This window comes from Microtus oregoni, unplaced genomic scaffold, assembly GCF_018167655.1.
Source record: "Microtus oregoni isolate MIOR12 unplaced genomic scaffold, Mior012 000123F_ref0000434, whole genome shotgun sequence".
In the NCBI taxonomy this organism is placed as follows: Eukaryota; Metazoa; Chordata; class Mammalia; order Rodentia; family Cricetidae; genus Microtus; species Microtus oregoni.
Window position 1 is genome coordinate 1,665,310 of NW_024544755.1, and position 20,751 is coordinate 1,686,060.

A 20,751-nucleotide genomic window follows, 5' to 3' on the forward strand; every position below is an offset into this window, starting at 1 on the left:
ACATCCCAACTCAATAACCCCGAGTCACAAGGAGAATAGAGATAAAGAAATGCACATTAACTGTTCTGATTCAAGTAGGAAACAGCAATTGCCAGGGTTGGGGTTAATGTGTGGCTTACAAGAGACACACCCATGGTCCATCGAGTACCCTAACTGTCAAGTGCTCTCCCAACTAAAAGAGGCACATTAGAGGACTTCCTAGGCACAGACAAGAACAAACTGACAAAACCTCAGCCAGGCAAATACATATTCAATAATAATATGTGTGTCAAGCTGCAATCAACCTTATGCCCTTATTCCTAATAACAACCCTATATCCCTTTATTTCAGATGATCAATGGGCAGGAAAACAAGAGTTCAGGTACAGGATAAAGATAGGACATAAGGTCCCAACGCAGAGCAGCCAGGCCTACAGTCTTGCTTCCTTTGAACATCACTGTGCCTGGTGCGGGGTCGGGGAAAAGAAAGGGTACTAATGTTGGGTGGGGACTGACCTCACTATGGTCTTCCTGTCCCAGCCCTCACTTCTCCCTAAGCAGAAACACCAAAAGGAATGTCAGCATATGATGGAGGTGGGTCATCTGTCTATCTATTGCTTTCATTGGTTAATTAATAAAGAAACTGCTTGGCTCTCTGATAGGGTAGAATTTAGATAGGCAGAGTAAACAGAACAGAATGCTGGGAGAAAGAAGCTGAGTCAGAGAGTCGCCATGATTCTCCCACCAGACACAGATGCTGGTTAAGATCTTTCCTGGTAAGCCACTTCGTGGGCTACACAAATTATCAGAAATGGGTTAGATCAATATATAAGAGCTAGCCAATAAGAGGCTGGAACTAATGGGCCAGACAGGGTTTAAAAGAATACAGTTTCCATGTAATTATTTCGGGTAAAGCTAGCCGTGCGGGCGGTCGGGTACCAGGGATGCAGCCCGGCCGCCCTTATTGCTACAAGCATAACACAATTTATGAGAACAGTTGAAGCTTAATCCTCAGTATTGGATCTGAATGCTGGACAATGTCCATGCTGCTTCTGTGCAGCCAGACACTGTCACCATAACTTAGGCAGTTTACAATGAGGATTCCACTCCTTCCCAGGACTCCAGCACGCACGCCCTTGACAGGAGAGGAGGAGACACTACTTAGAGACTGAAAATTTATCAGTAAGAATTTCAGTTCTAAACAATGTAAAAAGCTGCATCAAAATGGTCTTAGAAACAGGGAGGTCTGGACTCAGGATTCATCATAACTGGAAGCGTTCTGACATAGGGAATAAGGGAATTGAAAAAACAGTCAGTGGTCAGTGGATGATGCATCGTATATAAGGAACCTCGACGTCCTCTCCACGCTCATTGTTGCAGCACAGCTCAAACACTAGGGTCTTTACATGATGGCTCAGTTTTCGCTTTGATACATGGCTCACAATCTCTGTCATCCTGAAATCAGGGAATAAAGAGTTAGGTGGGAAGAAAGCAAATATGAAGGCAAAGCTGGTGGCAGATTACAGAAAAAGAAAGTGAACTATGAGTAGCACAGTGGGAAACTGAGAATCCCACACAAGGCTTCCGCTCCCACCAGCCCAGAGAGAGTAACTCACAGCTGATCCAACCATTCCTTGAGCTTGGAGGCTGGCATAAAGAAGAAATAGAGCAAGGACACACCCCGGGACAGCATGTTGATCTCCAGCCTCAGTCTACAGAGGTCAGGAGACAAGGGAGTGGTGACTCTGAGATGGACAGTTCTAAATCAAATGTACAAGTCCCTGCATACAGGGAGATCAAGAAGGAAGGATCCCTACCTTAAAGTCACCTAGGAACTGCTTGAGGGTCATCTCCTCACTACTAGGTTGCAGTCCCTGTACATTAAAGCGATCCCACAATGCCCACTCTTGATCATAATACTGGAGGACAAAGATAAGTGCTAAGAAAGGGGCTACCCCAAACAGTCTTACCATGTATTAACCACAGCTCTTTTGTCAAAAACATTCTTGTGGCCTCATCTAAATGATGATCAGGCAGCAGGTGGAAACTTTGCAAAGAAAAGGACACACACCACGAAGACCTGGCTTTCTCCTTCCCCCATTTACCGTCCCTCACATCTGTCCACTAAATGTTTGCCTTAATGGGGACAGATGGACAGACAGTCAACCCAGGTACTCAGCTTCTCTGAATGGGAACCCCAACATATCCTACACCTGTAGGCCCCGTACCTGGTGATAGGCTGGTGACAGAGGTGCAGAGGAGCTGAAAAAGGGCAAAGCCAAGTTGATAAACCTGTTTTTGTAAGACTCCAGTTGTTGGTGTCCCTGAACCACCTTGTACAACTCCAGACACACAAGGCCAACTACAGCTGCTGTGGTGGTTGCAATGGCTGTGATCATCTTCCCCCACAACCAGCTTGCTCTGCAACAGACAGCGAACACCAGAGATTACTGCTTGAGGGGTGGTGGTCATCTACAGAAGACCCAAATGAAGGAAAAACAGCTTCAGCAAACGCCAATGGTAGGTAAAACTCCTATTACCTTATGCCGGTCTGCAGGGGAAACGCCATAATTTTCTGCCCTGAGGTTGGAAGCTGCCATGATGGAAGTCCATGTGGAGGTTGCTGTCGTCACCCTGTTTTCAGTAGAGTATTAAACTTAATGACTACTTGGAACACAACTGTCTCCCCGAGGTATGAGCCATAGAGTCTGTACTGTCTTTTACAAATCATTATATAATTATTATATTTTTCAAAAAGACAAATGCAGCTACGCCATTTCTCTCTTGCCTTTCGTCCTTCAAATCCCTCCCAACTATTCTAATACCTGCTTTGTCTTTTTAAATGCATGGCCCCTGCCCTGATATTTTTTCTTTTTTAAAATTTATTCATTAAAAATTTCCACCTCCTCCCCTCCGCCTTTTCCCTCCCACTGCCCCCACTCCCTCTTCCCCGTCCCTCTCCAGTCCTAAGAGCAGTCAGGGTTCCCTGCTCTGTGGGAAGTCCAAGGTCCATCCAGGTCTAGGAAGGTGAGCATCCAAACAGACTAGTCTCCCACAAGGCCAGTCCATGCAGTAGAATCAAAACTCAGTGCCATTGTCTGTAACAGCGTAAACGAATGCAGACCGATTGTAAATATATATATATATATATATATATATATATATATAGCCCCTATATATCTTTAATGTAGAAATAGACTTACAGAACCACCGTTCCCGCGGAGACCAGGAAAGCAGAAGTGATGGCTGGGAGCAAGCTCACCAAATTTATAGGCAGACATTAGCCCGAGGCGAACACGCCCCCCAAGGGGCGGGACTTATCCCTACAATTGTCCTTGGTTTCTCAGTCAGTCCTCATTGTCAGCCACATTCAGAGAGTCTGGTTTGAACACAGGCTCCATCAGTCCTAGTCCAGCTGGCCATGGTGAGTTCCCATTAGATCAGTCCCACTGTCTCAGTGGGTGGGTGTACCCCTCGTGGTCCCGACTTCCTTGCTCATCTTCTCTCTCCTTTTGCTCCTTATTTGGACCTTGGGAGCTCAGTCCAGTACTCCAGTGTGGGTCTCTGTCTCTATCTCCATCCATCGCCAGACGAAGGTTCTATGGTGATATGCAAGATATTCAATCAGTGTGGCTGTAGGATAAGGCCAGTTCAGGTCCCTCTCCTTTGCTGCCCACGGATCCAGTTGGGGAAATACCTTGGACACCTGGGCACCTCTCTAGTGCCAAGACTCTGGCCACACCTTCTTTATCCATTCTTCTATTGAGGGGCACCTAGGTTGTTTCCAGGTTCTGGCTATTACAATATTCCTGCTATGAACATATTTGAACAAATGCTTTGGTAGTATGTATGACTGGGTGTGTCTCGGGTATATTCCCAAGAGTGGAATTGCTGGATCCTGAGGTAGATTGACTCCCAGTTTCCTGAGAAACAGCCACACTGATTTCTAAAGTGGTTGCACAAGTTTGCATTCCCACCGGCAATGGATGAGTGTTCCCCTTACTCCACATCCTCTCCAGCAAAGGCTATCCTTGGTGTTTTTGATTTTAGCCATTGTGACAGGTGTAAGATGATATCTCAAAGTTGTTTTGATTTGCATTTCCCTGATTGCCAAGGAGGTTGAGCATGATCTTAAGTGTCTTTTGGCCATTTGAACTTCTTCCTTTGAAAATTCTCTCTTCAGTTCAGTGCCCCATTTTTTAATTGGGTTAATTAAGGGTTTTAATGTCTAGTTTCTTGAGTTCTCTATATATTTTGGAGATCAGACCTTTGTCTGATGTGGGCTTGGTGAAGATCTTCTCCCATTCAGTAGGCTGCCTTTTTGTCTTAATGACCATGTCCTTTGCTTTACAGAAGCTTCTCAGTATCAGGAGGTCCCATTTATTCATTTTCGCTCTTATCGTCTGTGCTACTGGGTTTATATGTAGGAAATGGTCTCTCTGTTCCCATGTGTCAGACTACTTCCCAATTTCTCTTCTATCAGGTTCAGTGTCATCAGATTAATTTTGAGTTCTTTAATCCATTTGGATTTGAGTTTTGTGCATGGTGATAGATATGGGTCTATTTTCATTCTTCTACAGGTTGACATCCAGTTTTTCCAGCATCATTTGTTAAAGATGCTTTCTTTCTTCCATTGTATAATTTTAGCTCCTTTTCAAAAATCAGGTGTTCATAGGTTTGTGGATTAGTATCTGGGACTTAAATTTGATTTCACAAGTCAACATCTCTGTTTTTGTGCGAAAGGCAGGTATTGAGACAAAGGGACTCCTGACAGCCCGGTTGCCCTCAAGACTCAGTCCCAGCACCCAAACAGGCTGAGCTGGGTGATGTTATGGGCCCAAAGAGGGGAGGGAGGCAGAAGGGCTTTAATTTCTTTCTTTATTTCTTCCTTGACACAGGGGTGTGGTTCAGTAGTTGACTGTTCAGTTTCCATGAGTTTGTAGGTTTTCTGGTGTAAAATAGTTGTTGAATTCTAACTTTATTACATGGTGATCCGATAGTACACAGGTGGTTATGACAATTTCTTTGTATATATGGATGTTTGCTTTGTTACCGAGTATGTGATCAATTTTTGAGAAGGGTCCATGAGAAAAAAGTATATTCTTTTCTATTTGGGGGAAATGTTCTATAGATGTCTGTTAAGTCCATTTGATTCATTACCTCCATTACTTCTCTTATTTCTCTGGTGTTTCTGTCTGGTTGACCTGTTCATTAGTGAGAGCAGAGTGTTGAAATCTTCCACTATTAGAGTGTGGGGTTTGATGTATGCTTTGAGTTCTAGTAATGTTTTCTTTACATATATGTTTGCTTTTATATTAGGGGCATAGATATTCAGGATTGAGGCCTCCTCCTGATATATTGTTCCTGTTATGAGTGTAAAGTGTCCATCTTCATCACTTTAAATTGATTTTAGTTTGAAATCAATTTTGTTAGCTATTATTATAGCCACACCCACTTCTTTCTTTGGTCCATTTGATTGGAAAACCTTTTCCCAATCCTTTACTCTGAGGTAATGTCTGTCTTTGAGTTTGAGGTATGTTTGTTGTAAACAGCAAAATGTAGGATTCTGTTTTCAGATCCATTCTCTTAACCTGTGCCGTTTTATAGGTGAATTGATTCCACTGATATTAAGTGATATTAATGTCCAGTGGTTGTTATATATGGTTATTTTTCTGGTGGTATTGTTTGTGTGTTTCCCTCTTTGAGTTGTGTTGGTGGAGGGTTGTCAGACGATTGTGTTATTATGTGTGTTGTTAGCTTCCTTGGTTTGTGATTTTTCTTCTAGTGTTTTCTGTAAGGCTGGGTTTGTGGCTACATACTTTTTTTTTGTCCTGGAATATCTTGTTTTCTCCATCAATGGTGAATGCAAGCTTTGCTCGGTATAGTAGTCTGGGCTTGCATACATGGTCACTTAGTATCTGCAACACATCCAAGACCTTCTGGCTTTCATGGTTTGCATTGAGAAGTCAGGTGTAATTCTGATAGGTTTCCCTTTATATGTTATTTGACCTTTTTCCCTTGCAGCTCTTAATAGTTGCTCTTTATTCTGTATGTTTTATGTTTTGATTATTCTATGGAGAGGGGATGCTTTTTTTTTTATATTGATCCAGTCTATTTGGTGTTCTATATGCTTCTTGTACCTTCATAGGAATATTCTTTTTTAGGTTGGGAAAGTTTTCTTCTACAATTTTGTTGAATATATTTTCTAGCCTTTGAGCTGTAATTCTTTTCCTTCTACCCCTATTATTCTTAGTTTTGGTCTTTTTATGGATGTTTTGTAGTAAGAATTTGTTGGATTTATTTTGTTCTTTAATCAATGAGTTTATTTCCTCTATAGTATCTTCAGTGTCTGAGATTCTTTTTTTTTTAATCTCTTGTATTCTCTTGGTAATGCTTGTCTCTTGTAGTTCCTGTTTGTTTACCCTGATTTTCCAGATCCAGCCTTCCCTTAGTTTGTGTTTTCATCATTACCTCCATTTCATTTTTCAAATCTTGAACTGTTTCCATTACTTGGTTGATTGCTTTTTCTTGGTTTTCTTGGATATTCTGAGAGATTTATTTCCTCTACCTTTTTGTTCATCATCTCCCTTTCTTTACAGCAGTTTTATATGTCCTTTTTAAGGTCCTCTATTATTTTCATATAGTTCCATTTAAAGTCGATTTCTTCTACTTTTTCTGGAGTAGGGTGTTCAATTCTTTTTGTTGTGTGATCCCTGGATTCTGGTGTTGTCATGTTGCCTTTCAGGTTGTTGGATGAATTCTTGCATGGACGTCTGCCCACCTCTTCTTTCAAATGCAGCCAGTAGAGTCTTGGCGTCTTTGTCCAATCTTTGCTGTGACTGACTTTCTGGGTGAATCTCCTCAGTGAAGGAGCAGGAACTGTTCCTGGGCCAAAAACCAGTCTGGATGGATCTCCTCAGCACATGAACAGGGACACCTGGTAGTCCAAGTACCACCACAGACAAAAGGGAAAACGTGGGGGAAGGGCAGGATAATGTGAAACAACGAAGACCCTGCAGCAGAAGCTGAAGGTTCCCTGAACTCCCTTGCAGGGATCTTCTGCCCTCCAGGCCAGCAGACACTCACCCCTCTTGGTGGGTAGCCTTAGTGAAGGAGCAGGAAATCTTCCTGGGCCAAGGAGCTTGCAGAAAATTGGGCAGGCTTGTGGGATGCAGGGTCCTGTGTAACAAAGAAGCCCCTGTATCAGGAGTTGAAGGGGCCCTGTGCTGCCTTCCCAGACTATCCGCCCGGGGATGGCATACACTCACCCACCTGGATGGAACTCCTCTGCACAGGAACAGGGACTCCTGGTAGTCCAAGGACCCCGCTGACAAAAGGGTAAACTTGGAGGGAGGGCAGTGTCATGTGGAACAAAGAAGACCCTGCAGCAGAAGCTGAAGGTGCCCTGCACTCCCTGATTGCAGTGTTTTAATGACTTTCAATGATTGCCAAGGAAAGTTTTCAGTGTATGGCCCACTATTGGTACAAAACCCAATGAACTGATTAATTTAAACAAAATCTTAGACAAGGAATTAACTAGTTGAAGGAAATTATCAGCTGAAAGTAAGAGAAAAAGACTGATGGAAGAAAAATTATAGAAGGTGATATGGATCATATGGATCTGAAGCTTAACAACAGTCTGGTCATATTACCATCCAAACATTCCCCTACTGTAATTATAATGCAAAGGGAACATATTATCTTAGAATGGATCTTTCTACCACAAAAAAATTAGAAACTTATGTGGAAAAGTGGCTTGGGAAATCCTTCTGTCTATGAGATGCTTTTATTGGTTAAATGAATAAAGAAACTGCTTTGTCCTGTCATAGTGTGGAATAGAGCTAGCCAGAGTAAACTAAACTGAATGCTGGGAGAAAAAAGGTGGAGGGGAGACATCATGTAGCAACAAAACAGGAAATTTACAAGATGTCAGCTGGAACCTTGTCAGTAGGTCACAGGCCTTGTGGTAAAATATAAAATAATGAAACTGTGTTAATTCTAGGTGTAAGAGTTTAGCTATCAATATGCTTAAGTGATTGGCCAAGCAGTAACTTAATTAACAGAGTTTCTGTGTGGGTAGCTGTGAATGAAGAAGAAGCCTCCCTCAATAGAAAAGCTCTCTGAATTAATTAAATAATGAAAGCTGAGACTTTATGCACGTATAAACCCAGTAGAAATTATAGTACCTTTAACAAATGTGAAACAAAAAAATTATAGGAAGAAAGTGAGCTCTAGGAGAGAGCTTGCAATGATTTCTTTTGGAGAAATTAACAACAAGTATCCCCAAAACAAGAGATGCCAACTTCTAAAGAGAACTAACTGAATCCTTCTTCACATTATATGGGACACACTCTAAATTCTATACTAATGCAAATTAAACAGGAAAGGAAGGTCACAAATCAGAAAATTTAAGTAGAGAGGAATGAAAGACCTTAATAATCTGTTCAAAACTCAGAATTAAATGTTATTCTCATGCTACTGAAGTATTTTAAGGAAGAGCTCAACATACTCACCTGATGTTGGGATTTCCCTCTGTATGCTATAAATATGTTTTATTAACATTGGTTAATAAAAAGCTGAATTGGCCTATGGCAGGGCAGAAAATAGTTAGACTGGAAAGAAAGATTAAATAGAGTGTTGGTGAAGTCATGGAGATGCTATGTACTGCTGAAGGAGACAGAACTCACTGGTAAGTCATGAGCCTCATGAAAATATACAAAATAGGAACTCCAGAGGAGTAAAACTGAGCCTGTGACCTAGGCCAAAGCAGGATTGGGACAGTGAACTCCAGGGGAGCAGGAGTAGATCCAGACTAGGGTTATTTATGGAAGCAAGACTGGGCCAGAAACCTAGGTCAGAGTAGGCCTAAGACTGCAAACTCCACAGAAGCAGGTACCAAAGAGCAACCACTAGCAAGTAGGCAAGAGCCAGAGACTGTTGTGGGTCTGGACATGAATCTGGGACCTTTGAGGGAGTAGGCAGGAACTAGAGATCTCTGCAAGTCCAGGCATGTATCTGGGACCTCTGAGGGAGTAGGTCTGAGCCAGGTCCTTTGCAGGTCTGGGTGCATCTAAGTCTAGGACCCCCAAGGAAGTAGATCAGAGCCAGAGACCTTTGCAGGACAAACCCCAAGCCAAGGACCTCTGCAGGAGCAAATCCAATCAGAGAAACAGGTCTGAGCTGATGACTTATACCAAAGAAGGCCTGAGACAAAAAAACTCCAGGGAAGTGGAACAATGCTTGGGAACAGTGAGCGACTTCTAGGAACATGGAGTGACAAATGGGGTAACTAGAACTGTGACACTGATTGTACCATGAGGAAAAACTATCTGAACCTTGGATTTATTGGCACCTAGAAGATTAATCACCAGAATCACAGACAGCCCGAATCACACCTATTAGAGGAAAGAATGAGTAGATAAGGTAAGAACACATGCAACACCACAAAGAGCAACATGTATAATCTAGAGAGCCCAAAATAGCAAGACTTGAACAACCAAAAATAGATGAAGTACTCAGGTCCTGATTCTGCCCCGGGAGGGAGCTGAGTCCCGGAGGGCGCCGAAAGCCGGAACTTCAGCCCCAGGTGAAAATCCAGGGCGGACGAATCATCCGAGTCACGGCACCAATCTTATTCTTTAAAAAATATCCCTTGGGGTCCCCCTGCCCCAGGGCGGACGAATCATCCGAGTCACGGCACCAATCTTATTCTTTAAAAAATATCCCTTGGGGTCCCCCTGCCCCGCAGCAAACTCCGGCGGGTGAGCAAGCGACTACAGTCAGCGGCGGTGGCGGCGGGTCAGACATATAAACACAGGAAATAGCCATAAATGTTTATTAAAAAGGGGAAGGGAGAGAGAGAGAGAGAGAGAAAGAGAGGGAGAGAGGGAGAGAGAGAGAGAGGAGAAGAGAGAGAGAAAAGAAGGGAGAGAGAGGAGAGAGAGAGGCAAAAGCCCCGTGTGAGAGGAAAAGCAGGAAGAGAGCAGGCAAGGCGGAGGTCAGGAGTTAAAAGGAGTGGGCGTGGCTAGGGCAGGGACCAAAAGAACAACAATGACTCTTTCAATGGCTTGGGCAGACTGACAGTTCTGAATCATCAATAATTTTACTGGTGTGTATTAGCAAAATTAACAGTTAACACAGCCACTTTTAACTGATACATATATTTAGATGCTTTCTTGAAATACATTGATATAATTAAGAGAAAGATCCACACATTCTCAAACTACCAATATGCTAATGTCAATGTTTTAGTCACAAGGGCTTGCCAAACAGCATTTAGAATTCAAGTCCAGCCCACTACTTATTAAATGTTGGTTTGTTTTTTTTCTTTAAAGTTAGTTTTCCTGAAGGGAGTCTCACTAGGGGAAAAAAACTATTCTCTTTTTTTCTAATTTAGTTAGCTTTATTTTATATGCATTGACATCCCCTGGAACTGGAGTTACAGACAGTTGTGAGCTGTCATGTGGATGCTGGGAATTGAATCTGGGTCCTCTTACCCACTGGGTTATCGCTCTCCATCTCTCCAGCCCCTATTTTATTTTACAATTACCTATATTGTAACACCCGATTTTGTGTTACACCCTTGGTACAGTTCGTGCGTCACTGTACCTAATGCGAGTAGAGCAAGGGCCTGGAGATTAAAAAAACACACAGAGGGACCAGGGTCATTCAAAAGGAGATCAGCCAAATGCCAGTTTATTCAGCATTGGGGGAGTCCTTATCTACCTAACTGCTGCACAAGGATCTCCGCCCAGGCAGGTGGGAAATTACCATATTAACAATGGAGTAAATGCCCTGCAGCTAACCACCAGGTGGGGCAGGGAGAGCACAGTAACACACAGGAAGCTTAGTTAGCTGATCATAAATGTCCCCTCGAATAGTGTAGGGACACCAGGGCCCTACACTATTTCAAACTCACTTCGTTCTCTGTGATGTTTTAAATTACCTTATGTGCCAATGATAGGTAACTTTCATATAAATTATTATAGTAAAACTGCTCTGTCTGCCACTCCATGTGCTTAATGTCATCACTGCAAGTTTTAAAACAACTAAACATGTATAAAACCGCATCGTGGCACAGAGCAGCTTCTTGCATTTGGGAGTGAATGTATAGTCTCCAGGAAATACCGTGAAAGGCTTTCTTCAGCTCCAGATAACAAACAAGGGGACTGTGAATGGCTTAATTCTCTTATGACATTAGCTAAGTCCCACAAATAAAGGCTAGTTTAGGGTAAAAAGTGATGTGTCTCTAGCTTGAAGAGTAGAAGGGCTCATAAGAGCTGATGAAATACAGGGTTGTGTCTTCAGAAGACAATTGAAGTTGTAAGATGCAGAGTTGGCGAGGAAGATTATCAGAAGGTACTGCTCTGTGAGTGTTCAGTAACTAGCCCGGTCACTAATGCGATCAGAAAGTATGATTCTTAACCTATAAAAATATCCTTAATCATGTTAACTTATCCAACACCACAGAGCTTTATTTCCACAGCAGAACAGTGAGAGCCAGACGGTCCTAGATAGATGTACTACAGAAACTAAGAGACCATGGATGCAAGCCCAGACTACTATATCCAGCCAAGCTTTCGTTCACTATAAATGGAGAAAACAAAATTTTCCAGGATAAAAACAAATTTAAACAATACACAGCCACAAATCCAGCCTTACAGAAAGTAATAGAAAATCACTAACCAAGGAGTCCAACAATGACCACAATATCACAGACATCTAGAGACCCTTCACCAGCGCAACTCAAAGAAGGGAAACACACAAACTCTACTACTAAAAAAGTGACCTGAGTTAACAACCAATGGTCATTAATATCACTTAATATCAATGGACTCAACTCACCTATAAAAAGGCACAGGCTAAGAGATTGGATAAGAAAACAGGATCCAACATTCTGCTGTCTACAAGAAACACACCTCAACCACAAAGACAGGCACTTACTCAGAGTAAAGGACTGGGAAAAGGCTTATCAAGCAAATGGACCTAAGAAACAAGCAGGTGTGGCCATACTAATTTCTAACAAAGTTGAATTCAAAGTTAAATCAATCAGAAAAGATGGAGAGGGACATTTTATACTCATAACAGGAACAATTCATCAGGATGAAGTCTCAATCCTGAATATCTATGCCTCTAATATAAAAGCACCCACGTACGTAAAAGAAACATTACTAAAACTCAAGGCTGCCATCAACCGCACACACTAATAGTAGGAGACTTCAACACTCCTCTCTGACCAATGGACAAGTCAATCAGACAGAAACCTAACAGAAAAATTAGAGAATTAATGGAGGTAATGAATCAAATGGACTTAACAGACATCTATAGAACATTCAACCCAAATAGGAAAGAATATACCTTCTCCTCTGCAGCTCATGGAACCCTCTCGAAAATTGACCACATACTCGGTAACAAAGCAAACATCCACAGTTACAAAAAAATATTGGTAACCTCCTGTGTCTTATCAGATCACCATGGATTAAAGTTAGAATTCAACAACAATGCTACACCCAGAAACTCATGGAATATGAACAGTCAACTACTGAACCACACCTGGATCAAGGAAGAAATAAAGAAAGAAATTAAAATCTTCCTTGAATTCAATGAAAATAAAGAAACAACATACTCAAACTTATGGGACACTATGAAAGCAGTCCTGAGAGGAAAGTTCATAGCACTAAGTGCCCACTTAAAGAAAACAGAGAAAGCACACTTTGGAGACTTAACAGCCCACCTGAAAGCTCTAGAAAAAAAAGAAGCAGACTCACCTAGGAGGAGTAGAAGACTGGAAATAATCAAACTGAGGGCTGATATCAACAAAATAGAAATACAGAAAATAATACAAAGAATCAATGAAACAAAAAGCTGGTTCCTGGAGAAAATCAACAAGATTGATAAACTCCTATCCAAACTAATCAAATGGCAGAGATAGAATATGCAAATTGATAATATCAGAAATGAAAAGGGGGACATAACCACAGACACAGAGGAAATTCAGAGAATCATTAGATCTTACTACAAAAGCCTATATGCCACAAAACTGGAAAATGTAAAAGAAATGGACATTTTTTTGGATAAATACCATATACCAAAGTTACACCAGGACCAGGTGAACAATCTAAATAGACCTGTTAGACGTAAAGAATTAGAAGAGGTTATCAAAAACCTCCCTACCAAAAAAAAAGCCCAGGACCAGATAGTTTCAATGTGGAATTCTACCAGAACTTCCAAGAAGAGCTAATACCTATACTCCTTAATGTATTTCACAATATAGAAACAGAAGGGTCATTGCCAAATTCCTTTTATGAAGCTACAGTCACTCTGATACCAAAACCACACAAAGACTCAACCAAGAAAGAGAATTACAGGCCAATCTCACTCATGAACATCAACGCAAAAATCCTCAACAAAATACTGGCAAACCGTATCCAAGAACACATTAGAAAAATTATCCATTATGATCAAGTAGGCTTCATCCCAGAGATGCAAGACTGGTTCAACATACGAAAATCTATCAATGTAATCCATCATATAAATAAACTGAAAGAAAAAAACCATATGATCATTTCATTAGATGCTGAAAAAGCATTTGACAAAATTCAACATCCCTTTATGATAAAGGTCTTGGAGAGATTAGGGATACAAGGGTCATACCTAAATATAATAAAAGCTATTTACAGCAAACCAACAGCTAACATCAAACTAAATGGAGAGAAACTCAAAAGCATCCCACTAAACTCAGGAACACGACAAGGCTGTCCACTCTCTCCATACCTCTTCAATATAGTGCTTGAAGTTTTAGCAATAGCAATAAGACAACATAAAGGGATCAAGGGGATTCGAATTGGGAAGGAAGAGGTTAAACTTTCATTATTTGCACATGATATGATAGTGTACATAAGCGACCCCAAAAACTCCACCAAAGAACTCCGAGAGCTGATAAACAGCTTTAGTAATGTGGCAGGATACAAGATCAACTCTAAAAAATCAGTCGCCCTCCTATACACAAAGGATATGGAAGCAGAGGGGGAAATCAGAGAAGCTTCACCATTCACGATAGCCACAAACAACATAAAATATCTTGGGGTAACTCTAACCAAGGAAGTGAAAGATCTATTTGACAAGAACTTTAAGGCATTGAAGAAAGAAACTGAGGAGTATACCAGAAAAATTAAGGACCTCCCTTGCTCTTGGATTGGGAGGATCAACCTAGTAAAAATGGCAATTCTACCAAAGGCAATTTATAGATTCAATGCAATCCCCATCAAGGTCCCATCAAAATTCTTCACAGATCTTGAGAGGACAATAATCAACTTTATATGGAAAAACAAAAAACCCAGGAGAGCCAAAACAATCCTATACAATAAAGCATCTTCTGGAGGCATTACCATCCCTGACTTCAAACTCTATTACAGAGCTACAGTAATGAAAACAGTGTGGTACTGGCATAAAAACAGAGAAGTCGACCAATGGAATCGTATAGAAGACCTGGATTTTATCCCACAAACCTATGAACACCTCATTTCTGATAAAGGAGCTAAAAGTATACAATGGAAGAAAGAAAGCATCTTCAACAAATTATGCTTGCACAACTGGATGTCAACCTGTAGAAGAATGAAAATAGACCCATATCTATCACCATGCACAAAACTCAAGTCCAAATGCATCAAAGACCTCAATATCAATCTGAACACACTGAACCTGATAGAAGAGAAAGTGGGAAATACCCTACAACAGATGGGCACAGGCAATCACATCCTAGGTATAACCCCAGCAGCACAGACATTAAGGGCAACATTGAATAAATGGGACCTATTGAAACTAAGAAGCTTCTGTAAAACAGAGGACACTGTCACTAAGACAAAACGGCAACCCACTTACTGGGAGAAGATCTTCACCAACCCCGCAACAGACAAAAGTCTGATCTCCAAAATATATAGAGAACTCAAGAAACTAGACTTTAAAATGTTAATTAACCCAATTAAAAAATGGGGCACTGAGCTGAACAGAGAATTCTCAACAGAAGAAGTTCAAATGGCCAAGAGACACTTAAGGTCATGCTCAACCTCCTTAGCGATCAGGGAAATGCAAATCAAAACAACTTTGAGATATCATCTTACACCTGTCACAATGGCTAAAATAAAAAACTCCAATGAAAGCCTTTTCTGGAGAGGTTGTGGAGGAAGGGGTTCCCTCATCCATTGCTGGTGGGAATGCAATCTTGTGCAACCATTTTGGAAAGCAATGTGGCGGTTTCTCAGGAAATTCGGAATCAACCTACCCCTGGAACCAGCAATGCCACTCTTCGGAATATACCCAAGAGATGCCCGATCATATGACAAGGGTATTTATTTGTTCAACTATGTTCATTTTTTTTTCTCATTAAACTTGTTTTAATGGGTCTCAAAATTCTGTGACAGATTTTTGGTCAAGTTGTTTCCATTAAAAAGTACTGATTTTGAAAACTAATAACTTAAAACTGCCACACACAAAAAAAAATGGTCCACAAAACATTCTCCTTTCCTTCTGAAGGTTTTACGATGCATTGTTATCATTAACCAGTCTTTTACTATTAACCTTAAATGGCCAATTGAGACAAACAGTTCTGAGACCGTTCTTCCACCACTGATTAAGACTGGGGTGGCAGGGGTTAGGGATAATATTCATTTAGCCTTCTGAGCTTTCTGGGCAGACTTGGTGACCTTGCCAGCTCCAGCAGCCTTCTTGTCCACAGCTTTGATGACACCCACAGCAACTGTCTGCCTCATGTCACGAACAGCAAAACGACCCAGTGGAGGATAGTCAGAGAAGCTCTCGACACACATGGGCTTCCCGGGAACCATATCAACAATGGCTGCATCACCAGACTTCAAGAATTTCGGGCCATCTTCCAGCTTCTTGCCAGAACGACGATCAATCTTTTCTTTAAGCTCAGCAAACTTGCATGCTATGTGAGCTGTGTGACAATCTAGTACAGGAGCATAGCCAGCACTAATTTGGCCTGGGTGGTTCAGGATAATCACCTGAGCAGTGAAGCCAGCAGCTTCCATTGGTGGGTCATTTTTGCTGTCACCAGCAACGTTGCCACGTCTAACATCTTTGACAGACACGTTCTTCACGTTGAAGCCCACGTTGTCCCCAGGAAGAGCTTCACTCAAAGCTTCATGGTGCATTTCAACAGACTTTACTTCTGTTGTCACATTGACTGGAGCAAAGGTCACCACCATGCCAGGTTTTAAAACACCGGTCTCCACTCGGCCCACAGGGACAGTCCCAATACCCCCAATTTTATAGACATCCTGGAGGGGCAGTCGCAGAGGCTTGTCAGTTGGACGAGTTGGTGGCAGGATACAATCCAAAGCTTCCAACAGGGTGGTTCCACTGGAACTACCATCTTTGCGAGTGACTTTCCATCCCTTGAACCAAGGCATATTAGCACTTGGCTCCAGCATGTTGTCACCATTCCAACCAGAAATTGGCACAAATGCTACTGTGTCAGGGTTGTAGCCAATTTTCTTAATGTAGGTGCTGACTTCCTTAACAATTTCCTCGTATCTCTTCTGGCTGTAGGGTGGCTCGGTGGAATCCATTTTGTTGACACCAACAATTAGCTGTTTCACACCCAGGGTGTAAGCCAGAAGTGCATGCTCACGGGTCTGCCCATTCTTGGAAATACCAGCTTCGAATTCACCAACACCAGCAGCAACAATCAGGACAGCACAGTCAGCCTGTGATGTGCCTGTAATCATGTTTTTGATGAAGTCTCTGTGTCCTGGGGCATCAATGATAGTAACATAGTACTTGCTGGTCTCAAACTTCCACAGGGAGATGTCAATAGTGATACCACGCTCACGCTCAGCCTTCAGTTTGTCCAAGACCCAGGCATACTTGAAGGAGCCTTTTCCCATCTCGGCAGCCTCCTTCTCAAACTTCTCGATGGTTCGTTTGTCGATTCCACCACACTTGTAGATCAGGTGGCCGGTTGTAGTGGACTTGCCGGAATCGACGTGTCCAATGACGACGATGTTGATGTGAGTCTTTTCCTTTCCCATTTTGGCTTTGAATTAGCGGTGGTTTTCACAACACCTGCGTTCTGACGGCAAACCCGTTGCGAAAAAGAAGCTCAACTATGTTCATAGCAGTATTATTTGTAATAGCCAGAACCTGGAAACAACCTTGATGCCCTTCAATGGTAGAATGGATGAAGAAAGTATGAAATATCTACACATTAGAGTACTACTCAGTGATAAAAAACAATGACTTCTCGAATTTTGCATGCAAATGGATGGAAATAGAAAACACTATCCTGAGTGAGGTACCCCAGACCCAAAAAGATGAACATGGGATGTACTCACTCATAATTGGTTTCTAGCCATAAATAAAGGTCAGTGAGTCTATAATTTGATATCCTAAAGAAGCTAAGTAAGGTGAACCCAAAGAAAAACATATAGCTAACCTTCTGGTTATGGGAAGTAGACAAGATTGCCGGGCAAAAAATTGGGATCTTGGGGGTGGGGTGGGAGGGGGTAAGGGAAGATGGGGAGAGAAAAGTGAGAAGGGGAGGATGGGGGGAACTTGGGGAAACGGGATAATTGGGATAAAGGAAGTTTGGATAGGGAAGCAGGGAAGCACATATCTTAATTAAGGGAGCCATCTTAGGGTTGGCAAGAGACTTGGACCTAGAGGGGCTCCCAGGTGCCCAGGGCGATGTCCCCAGTTAGTTCCTGGGGCAGCTGAGGATAGGGAACCTGAAATGGCCCTATCCTATAGCCATACTGATGAATATCTTGCATATCACCATAGAACCTTCATCTGGCGATGGATGGAGATAGAGACAGAGACCCACACTGGAGCACTGGACTGAGCTCCCAAGGTCCCAATGAGGAACAGAAGGAGGGAGAACATGAGCAAGGAGTCAGGACCACGAGGAGTGCAACCACCCACTGAGACAGTGGGGCTGATCTATTGGGAGCTCACCAAGGCCAGCTGGACTGGGACTGAAAAAGCATGGGATAAAACCGGACTCTCTGAATATGGCGGACAATGAGGGCTGATGAGAAGCCAAGGACAATGGCACGGGGTTTTGTTCCTACTTCATGTTCTGGCTTTGTGGGAGCCTAGCCAGTTTGGATGTTCACCTTCCTAGACCAGGATGGAGGGGGGAGGACTTTGGACTTTCCACAGGGCAGGGAACCCTGACTGCTCTTCAGACTGGGGAGGGAGGGGGAGAGGAGTGGGAGGAGGGGGAGGGAAATGGGAGGCTGGGAGGAGGCGGAAATTTTTTTTCAATAAAAAAAAATAAAAAAGGAAAAAAATAATATTTTTAAAAACTAAAGATGAAAAAAAAAAAGAAATAGACGTTCATTTCCGCATAATCCCATGGCAGCGAGAACTGGAGGACTAAATTAAGACCCTCAATTCCCTTGCGGTGGCAGACTGTCATGGCTTGAGAGTGACATACTTCTGAATTTATTTAGGAGAACTTTGAGGTGGTCATCTAGAAACTGCCTCTCTGGACAGGACAGCTTTAATAATCACATTCTCATAGAATAACAGATGAAAAGAGGAAGAAGGGGAGGAAGAGAAGAATGGAAAGGAGAGGAAAACCTTCCAATTTCGTACAAAGATAATTATTGAGTTTTTATGAACTTAGTTCCCATTTTTCTGACTTGATTCAATCATGGAGAATATGATAAGGAGATCTCAGACTTCCAAAGCCCCACATGAGAGACAGCAGGCCACAGTGAACAAGCTCTCCACTAAGAAAATCGGAATTCTTGGTAAACTGGGGCTGGGGCACAGCTCATGGGAAGACAACTTGCTGTGCAAACATAAAGACCTGAGTGAGCTTCAGGCTCAGTAAGAGACACTGCCTCAAGAAATAAGACACCCATTTTAGCGTCTGTCCTTCATACACACAAACACACACACACACACACACACCACCACCACCACCACCATCAACAACAAACAACACAAACACCACCAACACCAACAGCACCAACACCACCCCCTGAATAAACAGAACTCTTGGTAATATCATTTTCTTTTCATATACTAAAGTAAACAATCACCATGCCATTGTCCATCGAAGTTAAGCTAGCCTTAGAATTAAAGTTATAACCTCTGATTTTAACATGGACTTCCAATTATGGCATGACAGAAAATAGCATCTGAAACACAATGAACTACAGTGCATTCTCATGCCACCACAAGCAACAGGAACTCTGTTAAAGAGTTATTTTACTAGTTAATGTACAGAAGAGGTAAGAGACCTCAGAAAGTTCTGAGAAGTAAAAACTGGAGGGGGGAGGAAGGTAGAAAAAGAGAGCCGGAGGTAGGAAGGGGAGAGGGAGAAGAGAGAGAGCTTTCTCAGAAATTGGAATGTTGAAGGAACGACCTTCACACTGATGGTCTCTGCAGCACACTGGGCTCATCAAAGGGCATCTCCTGGTCTACAGAGAAAACCAGTCAGCCGTGGGAGCAATGTACCTTTGAAGAAAGGTTTCCCATTCATAATGTCTTTGGTCGCAAACCTGGGTCCTTGGGGACAGAGCTCCTCATACTCCAAAGTGTTCCTCACTGGACACTCCTCGCATTCTTCAGTGCCCCAGGCTGCCCCAAGCGAGAAGCAGCAGGCATCCATATGGTGATGGCCAGCGATGGGCAGGGTGCACTCCTCACGGTCGTACCTCAGGAAGCAGGTCTCCAGGCGGATGTCTGTCAGAGGTTAGGGAAAATATAACACATGCTAATTTGCTGTATCCATGACTGCAATTTTTTTCAGATGCAAACCAGTGTTATGTGATAAGCATTCCTGGGAAGCATATATTACAGATGATTTCACCTCCAGGGTCAAAGGCAAGAAACCAGACAGCTCTGGACTTTGTCCTAGCAGTGAAACTCTATAGCAGTGACCCTAGGAGCCAGGCAGACACCACAGCTAAGAGCCATGGAGCAGCCTTCTGAAGACTCTAAGTCTAGATTCTATGTCTAATCTCACCCGTGTCACTGGGAAGGGATGACTGAATGTGAAGTAACCCCTTGGACTCTAGCAGTTGGCATGGAGATTCCCATACAACAGTAGAGATAGCCCTGTTCCCTCCCTCCGTCTCTCTCTCCCCATCTCCTCCCTCTCCTGGGAGGGAGTGTTTCTGCTCCTGATATCAACATCGATTTCCCATAAGGACCTCTCTGACATGTTATAGCACAGGCCTAGAGGAAATGGGGTATTGTCTCCCATTGAGTGCAAATGCCCTTCTCTCTGCCACTCAGCATATGTCCTGCAGCTCATAGCAGACAGGCAACAAGGAAAGACTAGTCCCCTGGCTGCTTTCTAACTCCTTAGGAAGGCAGTTTGTCAGAACACCACCATAGAGCCTAACAGATGAGCTAAGTCTGTGTGTATGTGTGCGCAGGCGCGTGCGTGCATGCATGCGTGCGTGCGTGTGCGTGTGTGTAACAACTGCATCTTAATCATCCTTACCAAGGCAGATTCTTCCTGTGACATCCAAGGTCATTCCATTGGGACACTCGCACTTGAATGAACCCCTGGAGTTGACACACAGGCTGTTTTTGCACACTCCTGGGAACACTTCACATTCATTGATATCTGAAAAAGAAAGAAAGAAAGAAAGAGCATTAAGTCAATACATCTGTATAAGTTAATCCTAGCTTTCCCCACTCACAGATTCACAATGACTATCACAAAAACTTGAAAAGTTCAAAACACTAGCTTGCCTCCCAACGGTTCATAGGAACATCTCACGTGTCT

The 20,751-nt window shown here is 42.6% G+C and overlaps 1 protein-coding gene and 1 pseudogene across 1 annotated transcript; both read right to left on the reverse strand.

The window, feature by feature from the left end:
- Positions 1 to 1,297: 1,297 nt before the first annotated feature.
- On the reverse strand, positions 1,298 to 7,343 carry LOC121444422 (annotated as a pseudogene).
- An 8,256-nt stretch (positions 7,344 to 15,599) lies between these two features.
- On the reverse strand, positions 15,600 to 17,092 carry LOC121444411 (elongation factor 1-alpha 1). The gene has a single exon (XM_041646221.1). The coding sequence runs from the start codon at positions 17,027 to 17,029 to the stop codon at positions 15,641 to 15,643; it is 1,389 nt and encodes a 462-aa protein (XP_041502155.1). The 5' UTR covers positions 17,030 to 17,092; the 3' UTR covers positions 15,600 to 15,640.
- Positions 17,093 to 20,751: the final 3,659 nt, after the last annotated feature.

What these genes read in the sequence shown, in the direction of transcription:
- LOC121444411 (XM_041646221.1), bottom strand. Translation starts at nt 17,029, where the DNA reads ATGGGAAAGGAAAAGACTCACATCAACATCGTCGTCATTGGACACGTC.